This window comes from Dromaius novaehollandiae, chromosome 3, assembly GCF_036370855.1.
Source record: "Dromaius novaehollandiae isolate bDroNov1 chromosome 3, bDroNov1.hap1, whole genome shotgun sequence".
NCBI classification, from domain to species: Eukaryota; Metazoa; Chordata; class Aves; order Casuariiformes; family Dromaiidae; genus Dromaius; species Dromaius novaehollandiae.
Window position 1 is genome coordinate 36,709,146 of NC_088100.1, and position 18,880 is coordinate 36,728,025.

An 18,880-nucleotide genomic window follows, 5' to 3' on the forward strand; every position below is an offset into this window, starting at 1 on the left:
TGGCTGCTGCGGTGTTTCAGAACATCTGCCCGCTAGAAAACGCACTGACATAGACAACCCACATTACACAACTTAGCAACTGCCTGTTCCTGTAATTCCTACTCCTACTTTATCGGTGTGGGGAGGTTTAGATTTGTGTAGTTTTAACTCCAGTTTTTCAAGGAGAACTGCAAAGATTTTAAAAAAGGAATTTTTACCTGATACTCATTTTCTGTTTTCCAGTTCCATTAAGCCAGAACAAATGGGTTTTTGTTTTTCCCTGCAACCTGTCAATCAAGCAGAGGTGACCAATCACCACTCTGAATTTTCATGTCTTCAGCACCTCTTCAGAACGCCCCTTTCTATTCTCCCCAGTAAAGCAGTTTTGCATTTTCTTTAAAGAGAGACCAAAAAAATTCTTTCCCTAACTGCGGCAGACCTATATACTGCCAGGAGGAATAAAAAAAAAAAAAAAGAAAAGAAAAGAAAGAAAGAAAGAAAATAAAAAAAGAAGAATTCAGTCTGCACACAGTAACGCTATGAACTTCTATGGCACCTTCCAATAGAGGCCATCAGCATTGTTTTTAACAAACTAAGCCTCAAAACTCCTGTGAGCTAGGTACTGTTTTATCTTACAGGTTAAAAGACTGAGGCAAGAAGTCTAACTGTTTTGCCCATGATCATACAACACATTCACATCCACACCCCTGCACACACACCCCAATGATAGAGGCTGCTACACCTATTCCCAGTGCTTTCGATTATTAGATAATGGTCTCTCTTACTACAGATGTTTGCCAAAAAAGTAAAGTGAGTTTCTGGACTTGCAAAAAAGGAACATAAACCAGTGCAAGATTTATGTTCTATTTTGCTCCACATTATTCCAGAAGAAATGAATTTTAGTAGAAGTATCCTACAGAAGGAGATGGGAAATAAAAACAGAGCCTCAAGTGAGTGACACTAACATCACAACTGCTAAGAATGCAGAATTAATTAGGCTAAATAAATGCAAGATCCAACAACTGAGGTAATGTTACACTTTGCGTTGCTCTTTGTACGCAGAAAGCTCACCTTATTAAAGGGAGGCAGGGGAGAGTAGGGGGGAACTTAAGCCAAAGATTAAACTTTGCAGATGTATACTAAAACCTGGAAAAGTGTTTATATAGAAATTTCTGATCCCCTTCCCTACCCCCAACAAAGAAAACACACAAAGTATCGAGCTTCCTAACAACAAAGCCCTGCATAAATAGAATTTCAGGGTCCTCCTAGAGGCTAAGATTTGAAGACTTTTTGCTGTCCAAGGAAAACTAGGCATGCAGTGGGAAGAATAATTTGCTAACCACGGTGAGGGGTGGTGGTGGGGAACAATCAGACAGATGATGTTCTTAATCCTCCTCAGGGAGGAATGGCTGGGACGGACCATTTTCAAGAAACTCCTGGGATTAGAGTGAAGTGTTAGTTGAAGACATTCCCTTCTGATATAAAGGAAAAGAACAGTGATCCACTATTCAGCAATTAGTACAGTGTAAATAATTTTACTCTAAAAATATTCACAATCAGGTTAAAAAATGCTTTTGCAAAGGACAGCAATCAGATCTTTTAGTACCACCCTTTGAGTCTTATGTACAAGTACTTGGAAACAAAGATCCTTAATGCTTTAAGAACAAAAAACTACTGTTGGAGATTATGTCAACATAGGAAAATAAGCTTCTATGATGTAACTGCTATTAAAAATTAAAGGGCAAGGCCTGCCAGGAGTGATATTCAGCAGAATTTTTTTCCCCCAATTTTTTTTGAATTAGTAAGTGCTACTTTACAATAGGATTTCTTCAGTAATAAAGCTAACAGAGAAGAGCTGGTCATTTGGAGCAGAAACTAAACATTAAGTTCCAGAAGGGGTATCCACAATAAACCCATAAAGCCCTAACTTCAGTAAACTATAAGGGACTTGAGCAAAGAGAAAACTGTTTTTTGGTTTTGCTTCTTTTAAATCAAAAGATGCAAGAACTATATGAAAACTGCATCCCAAAAAGAAAAACCGTTTTTTCTGTCTGGAATTTTTCCTTGCTGAATAAAAGGATACCAAGGGTAAAGGGAAGAGGATAGCACTCATAAAAACAGAAAAAGTGTTAGTCAATTAACAGCAGTCCCTACAAAATAGGGATTTTAAAAGTGAACATGTTAAGATACTGCAGATAGCAAAGGCACTTCAACCAAAAAAGGAAAGAACCAGTGATGCTATACAACGAGCATGGACTAAATCAAGATTACCTTTAATCTCAAATCCGAGAATTTAGCTATTTCCCCCACTTTCTATCTTAAGACAACAGTGAGGAAACAGAAAGATGCAGGTACACACCAAAGGGAGGAATGCTGATAAAATAAGGGAATGAAAGGGAATGAAATAAGGGAATGAAAAAGTAAATCTATTCTCTTCCTTTCAGTTGTGATGAGAGTTATATGTTCCCAAATAAGGGAGAATAGAGTTGTGAAAATGGCTCAAAAATAGTAAGTCTTAGTTCATAAAAATAATTTGTTATGTGAAATCACAGAAGTAGTACTTAAAGAGGAAGTGACTGGGGCAATAAGCCACCTTTCTAACCTCTCATGAATAGCATGATAGAGTTAAAAACTAGTCTTTAAGGAAAGTAAAACAAGACAAATGAAAAACTGAATAAAATGCAAATTGCGTCAAAGAGTAGAGAATACCAGACAAACTTAGCAGACTTTCTTCAACAAGATAATTCATTTTGTATACCAAGAAAATACAGTTAATTCAACCTAGCTAAATTTCATCAAGTCATCTAATAATGGTGCCATGATATGGCATTGAAAACTTCGTTCAAAGGGAAGAGATAGTGGTAAGTGGAGAACTGTATTGTGGATAAACTTGCTAAGGAAAAGATAACAGTTACTAGCACTGAAAAGACATACAGAGCTAAAGGTATGTTGTCAGTGAAGTTCCTCAATCCTGGCCTATTTATTAGTGACTACACGAAAAAAAAGAGTACGTTGCAGAAGTGTACATTAGGAAATCAATCATTAAAAACAGAATTGGGACACAGTACCAATGATATTGCCTGCAGCAATTAAATGCCAACAGGACAAAACACAACAGGCCACAAACTTAGTAAAACTAGTAAGAATATCTAATGTACTTACTGCTAGAAAAAATAATGGGATTCAGTCTACACACAATAACACTGTGCACATCTATCGCACCTTCCAACAGAGGCCAAGAGCATTATTTTAAAAAGTTAATGAACTAATAATCTTGTGAGACAGATACTGTTCTATCTTACAGAATAAGAGACTGAGGCAATTGGCTGGAAACAGAAGGAGAAAGATCACTGCATATCTGTTGCAATGAATCACATAATGCACCAACAGAAAGAAAAATGTATGAGGGGGGAGGGAGAGAGAGAGAATGCATGCTCAAGCAAGAGAACATGCATGCTAGACGAGTACACAATGATAAGCAAGAAGTCTTCTAAAATGACACATGTAATTTTTGTTTCCCACATTCAAGATAAATGAATTCTAACTGGAACAGATACAGAGAAATTTTTTCACTGATCAAGGTAATGGAAAACCTAAGAGCTCAGCCTGTTAACAGGACTGCTTTGTACACATATGCAAAACAAGGTGTTTAGGAGGAAGAGAACTATTTAACTTAAACATATATGAACAAATCAGTATTAATTAGGAATAACATTCCAACTTGAAAATTGAAAATCAGATTCCAACCATGAGAAGATGAAATGCTAGAACTTTCTGAAAATAGCAAAAAAGTAAAGATAACTAATTGTTCTTGAAACATATAAACTCTTTTATAATTGATCAAACTATACCATAGCTGCCTTAGTCAAGTCAATCTCCTGCTATTGTGAAGTTCCTTGCAAGTTTATGTTCTTATTTGCTGTAAGGAACAATCTTTGATCACCGCATGCTTCAACAAGAAGCCAAAAAAAGTCTATGGACTTTCAACAAAGGTAGGAGAGGCTGTGTGAATTTGCTGTGGAAAACAACAGTTAAATTTTATTAAGCCAGTGAAAAAAAAATTCAACAGGATTTCCCAGCTGCTTCTAGAACTCTTAGAAAAGATCAAATGGTAGAAAGAAGGCAAGCAGCAACTAAATTGAGACTGAAAAGTTGACTAAAAATGTTTTTATCTTCCTAGCATCCAAGTCAGTTATTTATTCAGGAATGCTGAAAGATAAACATATCCATGGAAAGACTTGACAGATCACCACATCAGAACCTGAAGACACACAAAAGCTATATAAAATACATTTACAGCTTTTTTTTGGAGGGGAGGGTAAATTTTTGTCAATAAACAAAGATTCTTCAAACTCAGTACTGGCCTCTACTTGGACTAATAAAGCATTAGAGTGACTTTACTCCGCAGGATCCTTTATGTGGTCTTACATACTAGTCAAAGGAGCAACTTCTCAAAAACCACACTTTGACCAACTCAAAAATAATGAATCTAAAACCTTATTCTAAGTTATTTCATCCTTCAAAGGTGCTCCTAGACTACAAAACCTGATCTAAAAATAGAAACGGTTTCATACAATTCCAGCAAACAGGAAGTCTCTTCAGACTTCATGAAGACCACAACACAGGAAATAACTTGTTTTAAATCTCCAATAAAAATACTCTGTCTATATGAGCCAGTGGCATGCCTTTTCAGACAACAGTCCAAAAGTATCATCTTATATGGCAGAAACAGTCCAGGGACAGAGCACTTTGCTGAGCTGTACTAGATGGCATATAACCTCCCATGTCTTTCTTCTGATAGGGACTCCAATTTCTCTGTGTGACATTTAGGCTTAAAATAATCAAAAAGTTTTAAACAAAGCTATTGAAAGGGAAAAGATCTAGTGTAGGCAATTCAGGTTAACTGATTAATGAACAGTAAACAACATTGTAACTGACACACGAATACTGTTAGAGCTTCAGATTTTATCAGGTTGCATTGAAAGTAAAGGTAGCATTAGAAGATCAGGAACCACCTCATAAAGATCAATGAAAGAGGAAGCTTGCTTTCATAAGATGAATTTGTCTGCTTTAATTTCAAAATGATGACTGGACCTCAGAAGATAGGATAGGAGAAGCACTAAGATAAATAGATATAAGGAGGCACAGCACAGGAATCACCTGTCATGTGAAGTGTCCACTCAAAACTAAAGGACGGAGTCAACAACCGGCTCTCTGAAGGAGCTGGAGCATGCAGAAAAAACTGAATTCCAATTTAGTAGTCTCTGCTTGATTGACAATTTGCAGGAAGAAACCCTTTTGACTTGAATCGGTAGACGCTATAACACTGACACCATAAATTCCTCTAAGTAAAATAAGGATAAAACAGTAATAAAACGATTGAACCATCATTAAAAGTGGAGGGTGTGTGTGTGTGGGGAAGTTATTCAAATTCACAAAAAAAAACAATCTCCATAATGAAATACATCACTAGAGGTTTCTATCACCTCCAAGGTGGTTTCCAATTTCTCTCACTGATTTATATAAAAATAAACGTGGGAAGAGGACAGAAAGACTGCGGAGAGGAGGAGGGAAAACAGTGCATCCAGAAAGTCCGATTCTTCTGCAGACTTTCCATTAACTTCAGGTGGGGTCAGAATACCACCCCATACAGTTTCAGTTGTAGAAATAAATAAATAAATAAAACTTATGAAATGCTCAACTTGACCTTTATTTGGTCAAATTTTGGTACGACAATTTCATTTACTGCTTATGCTAACAATTTTAAACATCTATAATACATCCACAGTTCACGAAGCTAAGAAAATGTTTCTTTTTAATTTTTTCAGAAGATGTATTGTGTAGAAATTATTTATAAATAAAAAGTTGAGGAAAATGTTTAAGCTTGAAAAAGGACCAGGCAATAAAACTACCACATATCTTATAAAAGTAATTAAGAACCCATTTTGAAAGAAATGCATTGAACCTGGAGCAGTACTAGACAAATTTCTATTAATTAGATACCAGCTAGCTGAAGATTTGGAAACCAAAACTCAGGCATTAGCTTCAGCAGTCTGGATGTTTTTAGCTTCTAAGTGGCCTGAACTTTCAAACTTGTATTACTATGAAGAGTAATATTTGATTTCAAAATAAAATATTAATCTGTATTAACAGGTTTACACAAATTAACTAATATCTAGCTAGGAAAAGGCATGTATTCACCACAATAATTTCACAAAGTGAATGTAAAGCAAAACTAATAAAAATGCATTCACCTTACTTTCTCACATGATGGCTGGCAGTACATGTTTTTGTAGGTTTAAAAATAAGTTTAACACCTTAAATACAACTACTGTTTTGTTACATTATACATCACTCATTTCTTGGTTTTCTGCCTACATTTCTGTAAAGTATGACCTGTTTCATTAAGATACCATTTGGAAGAGCAGCAGCACTTACAGAGCTTTATAACTGTAATTATCATGTAACCAGAAGAGAGTGGCTTTGCAAGGTAGGTTAACATCTGCTTGTTGATTCTATTACTCCAAGTGTTTTCCAAGGCAATTAAATGAAATAAAGGAATTTAAGAGAGTGCCTTCAGAACAAGTCTATCCAATTCAATTTTTCGTTTCCTTACTTCAAGGCTTCTCAGGCAAGAAGCAACCTGAAAAAGAAAACTAAGGACCAAAAAAAGCCACATTTTTTTCTTTACCACACTACAGTCTTAATGGCTTGAGTCTAAACTTCCAGACTGGTCAAGAAATCAAGAGACCTAAAATAAGTTTGTGAATTCTCAGAAACAAATTCTATTCTTACGAAACATTATATACTTCACTGTATAAAGAGTTAGAACGCAGTCTAGTAAAAGCTACTACAGAAGACTGAGATGTAAATAGGTTTTAACAAGCAGTGTGTCTTGAAAAGATCATTCCAACACACCCTTTCTTCCATCTAAACTTTTCTAGAGGGGAATACTAGAAATTCAGTCACACTCTAAACCTCTAAGTGCAATAAGGAAAAGGCTGGAATATTTTTTCTCTCAAGTATCTTCTACTGAAGTAAAACTTCTCTTCTTCACACCAACTGCTTCAGGAACACCTAGACATAACCACTAGAGCAGCTATTCAAAATTGTACCTAAAATTTTATTTAAATGACCTCCTAGCTTCATATGCTTGACATGGATGAAAAGATATTAAAAAGGAAATTTAAAAACAATTCATAATGAACTTGAAAGTAACAATATATAGTCTTTTCTCTAAACATTATATTATGCTGTCTGGGAAAGGTGTATATTAAGTATGTTTGCCTGAAGATTGCGTGAAGCAGCTTTTGTATTTTCTCCTTTTTCAGAATATTTTCTTTAATTTGTAAAAACAAAAACAAGCAAAAAAGGTCATGCTAAGTAGCTGGTCTTAGCCATGCTAAGAAATTCTTTCTAAAGTACAGCTCTGCATTTTTTTTTTCCTATTTCAGATAACAAATACTGCCCCATACAATTTGAGATTTCACTAGAGAGGCCAACCCCAGTAGTGATAATCTTTTGGTTAACTTGGTAAGACAGTATAAAACATTCAATGCTGTGCAAAAGAAGTCATAATCTGAACAAATCTATTGTTATAAAATTGGCAGATGGTCAATGTTTTTAACCCTGCAACAGCATATGACGGTTTTTAATTTCCTTGTTTCAAAGACAGCTACTTCTGCAACACCTTTCTAACTCCAGCCAAGTATATAAGCAAAAGATCAACCTGTAAGTTGGAGCTGCTTCTGCTTTTATGTACTGCATGTTCAATGGGTTATATTTAACTTCTTTGTAAAGCTTTTCAATACCAGGAATTTAAGATTTGCCATTCCCCCTTATGGTACTTTTTTAATGGGGAACAAATACATCTCAGTTTTGATGTGGTAACATAATGTAAAGTCAGTGTAAATCTATCTTGCCAAAATGGTCCATAATTATTTAAGTAAGGTTCCAGTATGATGTCTTTTAATCTCTGAATTCCAAGGACAAAATTTTAGTCCCTATTTTTAAGCCAAATCACAAATTTTCCTTTAAAAAAAAGTGCAAGTTTAACTTTATACAGTTAAAGCCAGACTTTATCCTAAAATCTGAAATAATTTACTTCTGGGCTGACAATTTCAGATGAAGTAGCACAAAATCAAATACTACAAAACTGGCATTAAAGATGCAACTGTGAAAACTTTAACTTGTTAGAAAATTGACAGTTTTCAATTCAACTGCTTACACCAAACTTATTTTAATCTATTGCTTTCAATACAGATGGAAGAAACCATGTTAACCAGACTAGCCAAACCTGTGAATAAGCTGGATAACATTTTGTGAAATAAACACAAAGTGCTTAAGTTCTTATTTAAAAAAAAAAAAAAGTCATATTTACCGTCTAGGTTTCAGCATCTAGGTTTCATCATCTAATGCTAATTGCTAAGCATATTGACAAGAACACATGCAAGGCACCGAAATATCACAGTTCTGGGTACAATGACTATTTACATAAAATGTAAGTAACGGAAATATTTTACATGAAAGTTCTGGGGTCTTAAATATGAGCTTCCATCAGAAAAGTGCCCAGAACGAAAGGAAACGTGATTTTGTTACAGAGATCTAAATTAAAAGATGTCTGAGTTAAAACAAACAAACAACAACAAAAGACACATCTCAATTTTTTCTCCAGGAGACCTGAAGCCCATTAAGGAACCTCACCCTATCATAGAAACTACACCTATCAAGGATGTTGTGGTCATTCTGAGTCTTAATGAAAAATCACATATCTTACATACAGGATCACAATTTTTCAAAAACAGCAAAGAACTGTAAGCATACCCTGAATTTTCTCCAATAAAGATGCAACAGGCAGGTCAGCCTCCCCTTAGGCTTTGCAATTTAAAGCTCTTTTCTGCTGCAGTCTCCACAAGCAGGGTAGAGGACATGGGAACAACAAAACACCATTTCAAAAGAATAACAGTCATGGCGCTGTAAGAAACTATCCACTATTCCTCAAGTACCAATACTGGTTTCCAGGAGAAGCAACATTTACTCATTGACACAAAGGTGAACAAACATGTATTTCAGGGAGATCTCAAGGTATTTCTTTTCCAAATGCAAGAGAGTTAGCTGCCACGTCAAAGAGGCTAGGAAAGGGAAGAAATGGGCATGGTGTGTTTTCTTTTTCCCACTCCTGCTCCTCAAAAAGAATCAATAGATTGCTTCACATCACTAGTTTACAGAGCTCAAGCTGTAGTACATTTCTGAAATATGCTCATGGTATCGTATATGATCTGATGAAATATGCTTTGGCATTTAGAGAGAGACTCATCAGCAAATTCATAATAGCTGGAGATACCTAGTGTGACTTTTTGGTGTCACAAGCTAAGGTAGCTTAGCCTTTCAACAAGTCAGAATAAACCCACAAAAGTAGGAGGATTTCTAATTATTCAGCTTTGTCAATTTAATACAAGACTGTAAAAAACATTCTTCTCTACCAGGATTTCAAAGCAATCTTCACATGATGAACAGATTATGGCCACCTTTGCACTGAATTTAAAGTGGGTTCCAGAAGCACTATCCACCCAGAACATGCTGTAAAGAGCACTGTAATACATGACAACACTCAGAATTACTGTCTTAAAGGTAAGGTAATTTAACAATAATCAGTCCGAGTGAAGGCTTCATAAGCATCAGGAGGAAAACGTTAGTATTGAAAGCAAAGGTCTGACCTTAACAGATGTTTAGGCATACAGGAGGCCCTTGAGGAATGCGAGTAATGTCAGACATAGGAAAGCTATTACAAAGCCTGTCTCACTTATCAAAGATTCACTTTGCAGTAAGAGCCAACCCAGTAAGGCAGAAGAGAAACATGCAGTCATGAAAGATTTTTGGTTGGTTGGTTTTATTTGTTTTTTTTGGAAATTTGTCAATCAGGAGAACCATTTTCGTTTAAAGGTATCACTATTCCTAGTAGATTTATTTCTTCATTACACAAAGGTTGCTTCAGTTTCATAAGGCTAGTCAGCAAGACTTTACGAAAAAATGTACAAGCCTTCAGGTACAATAATTGCAATGCCTAGTTACAATATCTGACTGAATCTGGTAACAGATCCAGGCAAAGTAACTACATCCAAAAACAGTGCAAATATTAAACATTCCATGGCAGCAAGGACTGTAAAAAACCCTGTTCTCCTCTCTTCCAATCTTTTGTTCTCGCTACTGTACTACAGTTATACTTTCAACAGCATACTTTCAAATAACTGCAGTTACCATATGCTCCTGCAACTGTTCACGAAGCTATGCCGTAAACCAAATTATCCAAGAAAAGATGAGTGAGAGAACAGAGCTACAGGCCCTTTCATACACATCCAGAAATCTTTTAGAAAGATTTTGTTTTTATACTTCTCCTGGGCAGCAAGCTCATGGGACAAGAGCTATTATCTTTACTGTAGAAGCCTATACTCGAAGGATCTAGATAGGCTCCGACTTAGCAAGCAGTTAGAATCAGCAGACCTCAACCCTGTTACATATTGCTTAAGGGAAAACATAGAAGTCAGAGGAAAATCAAAAGCAGCGCTGTAACACAAAGACATTTGGGTCCAGATTCAAAGAGCGCCAGTACTTCATGTCCAGAGTGCAACACCAACAAAAACCCACCAATCAAACAAAACAACATCTTTGCATCTACCTAACCTTCTTAGGCACCTCCTTTTTGATCTGGAAGATCCTTAAGTCCTTGTAGGGTATTTTTTTCTCCATACATACTCAGAATTGAGATAGTTTTACTCAAAACTTACAGGAATTACAAGCGTTAGGTGAAGCTGCAGCATACATCATCTGAGTGCCAGTCTTAACATTCCTCATAAACCAATAGTTTTAGGTGTATTTAAAAAATAACTTAGTGAGAACACCTGAGATACTGTCACAGTAAGTGGTGTGCAGCTTTTCTAACATGGCCTGTCTGAAGCCTGAATGGTACCAAAGGCCATTTCTACCACTTTATAATTTACCTAGAACATTACTTCTATACTCAGGAATATAAGTCCAGGACACGCACCTAAACCAACCAGCTACAGATTCATGCTTCTCCACAGTGGCACAACTTCAAGGAAAATGAAAATGTGCAGTCTAGAAATTTACAGTTAAAGACACCATCCTGGGTAAGTGACAAATGTTGGATTCAACACCTTACCTTGTGCGGAGAAAACAAAATCTGTTTCCTCCATTTCCCAGCTGAACACCTTAACTAATAGGTAATCACAGAAGATGGGTGCCATTGCCATGTGTTCCTGTGCTCCCCTTTTAGGACAGCAGTGCTCAGTTCTTGGAAAGACGCCTAACTACAGAAGGGATCCTGAGTATACCCAGGTGCCTCAGTGCAGCTTTGAGTAAGTAGCAGCATTTCAAATACGTCTCTGGGTACACTATTGCCCAGTGGCTCTCACTAGACAGCTCACCATTCAGCATTATTTTTTCCTGGACCATCCACTGAGACAGATGCATCTAATATACTCTCCAGTATACTGAGGTTTTGGGGGGATACTGCACTCTACTTTGGGGATGAAGAATCTAAACTTAGATGCCACAAGAGTCGTGTCCTTCAGTGAATCTAGGCTCTGAGTTTAAAACCTCATGGTTATGGTAGCCACAGCTTAAACCCTTATGAGGTTTGTGCTGTCCTTCTGTAGCAAAAACGTTATTTAGCAAATCACTACAGGTTCTAAACCAATTATCTGCAGCAATCACTTAAGGTTTTTTACCTTTGTTTTTTCAGCAAGTCTGCTAAATGCTTATTCGTACCTGGGAAATGGACCCTGTGAAATTGCTTTAACGTTTCAACACCAAAGCCACAACCTCAATGATTCTTGGGAAAAATGAATGTCAAAAATATATCCTTATAAAAAATATATATCCTTACTCTTCTATCTCATGGAGAACATATTCTTCATTAGCAGTTGTATTAAATCAGGACTGCCAGGGATATTACACTGGCTACAAAACAATACTAAAACTTGTAGATGCACACCCAATTTAAAACTAGCCCAGGACTAGATTTCCTGCACTTGAAAATTGTCTAAAGAGCTTCAGCCCTGTCTTAATTTTGATATTCCTATGGCAAATTTCACTTTTTAGGATAGGGAGAGAATATATTCCTTGAGTCTAGTTGACTCAAGTCACTGAGTTCAGCCAGTCGTTACCCATGACACTGAGTGATGTGATACTTACAGGAATTATACCACGCACCGTCACCACAGCAAAAACTACAGATGAAAACATGAAGCGAGTGTGCATGTGTGTGTAAAATATACATACTTACTGAGGGTAACCCGAAGCGTGAAGACAATCACTTATGCAACTAAGTTTACTATTAATTACGAAGACCAAAATATATCAAGTAGAGCTTCAAATTCAACTATACTGGTGCTAACTGATTTTACAGCAAATCTTAAGTAAAAAGAAAAACAGTGAAAATGTTTTGCAAGACCACTACAGTCTCCTAGTGGCATCTATCTGTTATCTACCCATCAAGGCACAATGAACTTGGATCTCCCCCTCTAAGTTAAATATAAAACAAAAAGCATATCTGGTTACCACTGCTCTGCAGTTTCACATTCACTGGATGGATATGAGGAATTAAGTCTTTCTCTTAATCTGATTGAAATTTCCTGCATTACTCAGATTTTGTGATGCTGACAATGAAGAAACCCAGGTTGTAGGGAGCTTAAAAATACCCAACTTTACTTCACGGATTTGCCATAAGGCTTTAGATGTACCAAACAACCCATTTAAGATGGGAACACCTGACTGGACTAACTATTGTTAAGCTAAGAATTATCTAAGGTTTTTTTAAGAAAACCAATACCTCTGAAGTCTGCAATTTTTATTAAAGAAGAATCTGTTGTAACAAAGTCATCCAGTGCTAGTTCAGCTATCACAGATATTGTCCTGTCGGGCAATGATAATGAAAGGTTCTTGACTGGTAAGGCAGAAATCACATGTCATTCAGAACACAGGTTTGGTTCTTGCTGGTAATGTCGCCTGTCTGATCAAAGAGAACCCAATCTGAAAAATTTTCCCACCCCCAGATAGAAATACTGTTTTTCAGAGGTATGAGATGACGTTCTGAGCAAGTCCAAGAAAGTCAGAGCAGTTATATCAGATAAATTGATTCTGGCTAATAAAATTATGTTCCCAGTTGATACGCCAGTTAGGAAACAAGGAGAAGCCTGCCAATTCTGTGCATACTCATGCCTTCCCTTAGTAAACCAAAACACTTTAACCTCTGCAGCGGTGACTATACAATCAAGTCTCATGCTCTAGAAGCATCTCCCCCCAGTCATCTAAATAAACTCTGTTTTCCCTCCACCCATGTCTTTTGAAACATCAGACATGGAAGACTGGCTAGTGAAATATTCCCAGACTGCAGGGAGAAGCCTCTCTCAGATACGCAACTGGTATGTCCTGTTAAGTGGCCTGATTCAAACTGATTGCCAGACTTGCAATTCCCCTCACCTCACTCAGCAGGCAGACTTTTTCACATTCATTTCCAGCATGAAGCACAGATTACTAGCTGCTGAGATCTTCTGACTCTCTACTCATTTTTCTTTGACTATAAAAATCTTAAATGTATGTGATTTTTTTTCACTCTTTTTTGGTGTTTGGTTGTGCCACACAGCATCCTTTAGCATTCAGCTAAATACTTCGGTCTTTCAGGTGGTTGCCTAAAATCAGAGGTAAGGAACTTAGATTCAGATAGCTCTCAAATTAACTTGTCTTATAAAGAAGAGCAGATGAACTCAGGCTTTTCTGACCTTAAATTCCATGAAAACTATCATAGCCCAATCCTGAGTGGTCACAGAAAGACAACCTAACCAGGCAACAAGAACACACGCCTCAGTTGCTAACAGTGAACAGCACTGAGCAACGAGGATCTGTACTCACAGCTCCAGGCTGATTGTCTCAGACCCTTCATAAGCTCAGTTACGGACATCAACGCAGAGGGAAAATACTGAACCTACGTCAGTGCTGAAGCAGTCTCTTCCTAGGCTGCAAATTCTCTTTCACAAAGTTTGGTAGAATTTCTTCAGAAAATCTGTCCTGTACACTGCACATCTCAAATCTTTCTTTAGGCTCAGAGTGACCCCCTCTTAGCCTGACTTTATTTCCAAATGTCTCTCTTTTTTTTTTTTTTTTTTTTTTTTTTTGGTCACGACAGCTATGTCATCTATGGCAGGTCTCTTCTTGGGACAATCTTCTTTACTCTTGTCTCCAAGACTGTCACTCCACTAAGGCTGGTGGCTGGAAGAAGCCCATTTGCTTATTCTCGAGATTCTGACAATTCCTCAGATTCTACAAAGACTGTGCAGTTTTCTCCAGCAAAGTCTGAGTTGCATAACACATCATTACCTTGTTGAGGAAAAACATACATATATCAAAGACTCACTTAATACTAAGAAACATAAGGAAATACCTGTTGCATCCATCTTCCAGAAGAATTAGTTTAGTGCAGAACAGACCAAATTTGAAACCTGCATGTGGAGGAGCTCTACACAGAAAGGCTGACAGTATTCAGTCCAATGGGTCAAGGCAGCGTACAACAACATTGTATGAGATCAGGTGACTCCTGAAGAGCTTTAGCCAGATTAAGAATTAGTAATGCAAAAAATAAATCAGGTTCCATCTTGGTTCCCCAGACAGGAAACAGAGCACTAAAAAATGATCTCTGTCACCTTGTCCCTTATGCGTGATCTCTGACAATGTAAACCAAGACTCCAATCTCATGTGGATGAAGCATACAGAAAGATGACACTATGAAACATGGCCAAAACCCCACTTTTTCGTATGTTACAGATTTAATCTTTGCCCCACTAAACTGAATAGGAGTTGCTCTACTGATTTCACTGGATGCAGGATCTTGTCCTACATAAAAACCCATGCTTCAGGATGGCCTATGTAAGAATTCATTAATAGCAAAAAGTTTAGAAAGGTTGCTTTGGCATATCTACATAATGTGGATAATTACCATGTTGAAGTAAGACCGGATTTTGACCCCTCTTGCCAAATCCCAAACTATGACGTTTCCATCATGTCCAGCAGAGAAGAGAACTCTTGGATCAAATGGATGAGGTTCAAGTACAAACACTTCATCTTCATGCCCCTGAAATTAAAGATACAGTAAGCTGAACAAGAAGAATGTCTCAAATACTTACACAGCAATTCAATACAGTAACATTGGTAAGTGCGATGTGAAACTATGAAAGTGCCCAGCATAGAACTATGCATACTATGACCACATATTTCTTTTTTTGTGTCTGTATATTATACTCTTCTTTCTCTGGCTGCAATTTTAACTTTGTAACAAGTATATTAAGTAACTCCCAATACTTTTGCCAAGATTTTAGGAGCACAGAAAGCCTAAACCAACTTTTGACATTTTTGATCTTGATGCTTCGAAGGCTTCAATTTGTTTAGGCATAGCAGCAGTTAGAAATTCATTTCAGACCTGCAGAATTAGGTTTTTAACTAAAAGTTAGAGAATTACATTTCTAAAATTAATACTAACTTTAAAGCTTTGCTTAAAATATTTCCATCTGCTGATGTATCTAGTTATTTGGAGCTACCTATTTTCTCAATGAAAAAAATACTACTTTAGTATAAATGCTATTTGATTTATTCTAACTAGACGACTAACTTTTAGTATCCATGGAATGATGAGGTTGCAATAAGAAGTGGTTCAGACATGGCAATTTTATTCATTAACTGTATTTCAAAACCTCTGTCACACTAAATAGAGGTCGGAAGTAGCAAAAATTTTTTCCCTCTCTCCTTCCAAGATGCAGAAAAGAGAGTCAAAAATTAGTTTCAGACATCTCAAGCAACAATGGAGATCTGAACTTTAATGCTTTATTTTCTAGGAATCAGACAGACAGACATGTCTATTACATTTCAATTATCTGGAAGTGTTTAAGGCAGCCTTCAGGTAGAAGGAATGTGTGAGGATAATTTTGGTGATATATATACAAATTCTGCATTCAGGATTGACAGATCAAGACGGAAGACCTTACCATAAGAATATGAATGAGTTGGCCAGTGAAAGAATTCCAAACTTTCAGAGTCATGTTATTTACTGCAGTTATAACAGAGTTGTCATGGCGGTCCCATGCCACCATGGTCACTTTCAGTTTTGTGATTTTATCTTCAACTCCCTGTAGACTTTGTCTAAAACAAAAAAGCAGGAAGAGTTTCAAAGCAATCCTAATTTACTAAAAGTACTGTTATTTCCATACTAAATGAAAACATTTCTGTATTTTACTTTATTAGCAAAAAAACCAGCATTATGTTTTCAAGAACCTGGAGAAACGAAAGATGTTACCCATTGTATAACATACACCACCAAAAAAGACATTTATAGCCACTTAAACAATGACTACAGAGTCACCTTAATATTTTAAAGAATAAATATATAGATTTTTTTTCCAGATAATGCCCTTTGATACCTGATCTAATCCATTTAAGACTGTTCTCTGTGATATTCACTCACTGAAGAATAAAAATCCAAACTAGTTATTTGGTGAACAGTAATTTGGCCTGGAGAATATTTATACTAGGCAGCTATAAGCACAGACAGAAGTATTCTCATACCTTTGAGTTTAATTGTCAGGCCACACTGCATACCATACCACCATCACTTTACTATCAGTAATAATGGTGCTTGATCTTGCATGTATTTTATTTTTGTCTATATGAAAATGAAACACTAGCCATTTCTAACATAATCTATCAGAATACTCCCAAACCACCTTTTTGGAACTGTAATTTAAAGATGAATCACTGTTGAATTTTCTAGTGCATTAAATTCTGGGAAAACATCAAAAGCAACAATAGCATGTCACCACTAAGAAAACAGACACAAAATACAGAATCTTCAATATACTATGCATTATAATACATGAAATAATATTATATACTGTACAATTCAATAATACAAGAAGTGGTTATAAAACCAGATTCCTTTCTAGATCAACGCAAAACCCAGGAGGCTTTACAAGTTGGATTTACTTTTTCCTTTCAGTACAACAGTTTCATTTTCTTTGATAAAACTGCACATGTGTAGACAAGACCAAATTTGGAATTGCATTTATCCTTCTAGTTGAAAGGACAAAACAGAATTCAGCTAAATCTGCTTTACTGAATGAAATGAACAGTTCAGTGTCTCAAAGAAGTTTAGTATTTGTGATTGTAATGAAAAAGAATCCATTCTTATTTTTCCAGGATCAATTAAAACTGAGACTTTTTACAGGATGCATTTTCAAGAGAGATTAAGTCCATCTTTGTTTTTACAGTGCCAGCGTTCTACAGACTCTCATTTAAGATAGTTTTATTGCATCTGACAATAACTGACCAGACACTTTCTGATCCAAACTTCTAAGTTGTACTGTATTTAGCCACTCTCTTCCACCGCTCTCTTGGCCTTTCAGCCATCTCCTCAGCATTACTCCTGATATCATTTTAGACTGTTTTGCATTAAATAGTCTTCTTCAAAATATTCAATACAATTAGTAAGTGGAAAAGTTTTACTCCTTAAATCATAAAATCTTTCTAATCTATGTCAGTTGGAATACATTTCTCTATGCAAACTAAAAATGTCTAAACCACAATTCTAACAAAGCCCTTCTTCATCATCAAGCCTGTTTCATTTTTGGGGAAAGGTAATACAACCTTTTATTTAGACTCTGGTCTACCGTACAGAAATTTCCCATACGTACAAAGCCTTGTAAATTCTCAGATTATTTTAACAAGTGAGAACACATTACACTGCAAGTAATTTATCTGCTCTGGCACACAGAATAAACTAACCCAATACTACTTCTCTAAGCATGCAGATTCCACAGTAATTTTAAGTATTACTAAAATGCAAGAAGTCTCAATAATAGATTTGACTTGGCTTTCTTGGTCCAGAAACAAATACCTACTTAAAAAGCCATATAAATTTCATCTTTGATGGGTTTCATGTATCTTTTATGTTTTTAATCTAATCTTATCAAAGTACTAGTGGAGCCATTATCGGGACAAGCTAGTTTCCAGAGCTGAGTGAGTAGTCAAATATTTGTTTTCATTGGAGTTAAAGAGCTAAACCAGCATATTGTATATTCAAACCATAATCATTTAAGAAGACCTTTTTTTTTAAAAAAAAAAAAAGTCAGCAAGCAAAATTTGAATTGAATGGACTTCAAATAGCTATCTGATAGCAAAACATTTTACATCACTTACCCTGCTGGGCGAGTAGCCATATCTAACAAAATGCTTTTCCATTCCCTTCGCTTAAATTGCCAGATCCTCGCTGTTCCATCACGGCTTCCACTCACAAATCTAACAAAAGGAAAAAAAAAAAAAAGTTTACTCAGAGACCAAAGGGAGATCTGTACAGAAAAACAAACAAACAAAAAGGCAAGAAGTTACAGAACTCAGAACTCAAAAAGTAAACTGCAGTAAGAAGTCTGGTAACAGTTTCAGAACGCTGTACTACTGGCTTGGGGTGAAAATTACTGCATGTGACATGAAAAAAGTTCTGCTTCTCTATCTTAAGTCCCTTCCAAACTAACTGTACCATGATCCATGTGGCACTTTGCCTACTTATGACACCGGTCTGGCATGAGGACATAATAACCCAATGAGCATTCTAAGCAATCAACTCTATCACTCTATATAAAGCTAAGGAAGGAATTCAATTGGACAAAATAGTTGAAATGCCAGCAGAGCTGCAGGACTGAAAATAAAGACTCAGTAACATAGTACTGTATGTTTGGTAACTATCATGATACTTATCTGAACAACTGTCTCCCAGCTGGAGCTTCTCCCCCACCTTTTTCTTACCCTTTTTTAGAGTGCAGGTGGAGAAGGAGGAGAAAAGGGT

At 36.4% G+C, this 18,880-nt stretch overlaps 1 protein-coding gene across 2 annotated transcripts in view; it reads right to left on the reverse strand.

Annotated features, from left to right (window-relative positions):
* The window catches only part of PHIP (pleckstrin homology domain interacting protein), a 120,929-nt gene that overhangs the window by 58,925 nt on the left and 43,124 nt on the right, over positions 1–18,880 (reverse strand). For both annotated transcript variants that reach the window (XM_026121112.2, XM_026121111.2), the window contains exons 13-15: positions 18,238–18,336; positions 16,032–16,185; positions 14,990–15,124 (exon numbers count right to left, since the gene is read on the reverse strand). In XM_026121112.2, coding sequence (XP_025976897.1) covers positions 14,990–15,124; positions 16,032–16,185; positions 18,238–18,336 — 388 coding nt within the window. The remainder of the gene's footprint in view (positions 1–14,989; positions 15,125–16,031; positions 16,186–18,237; positions 18,337–18,880) is intronic.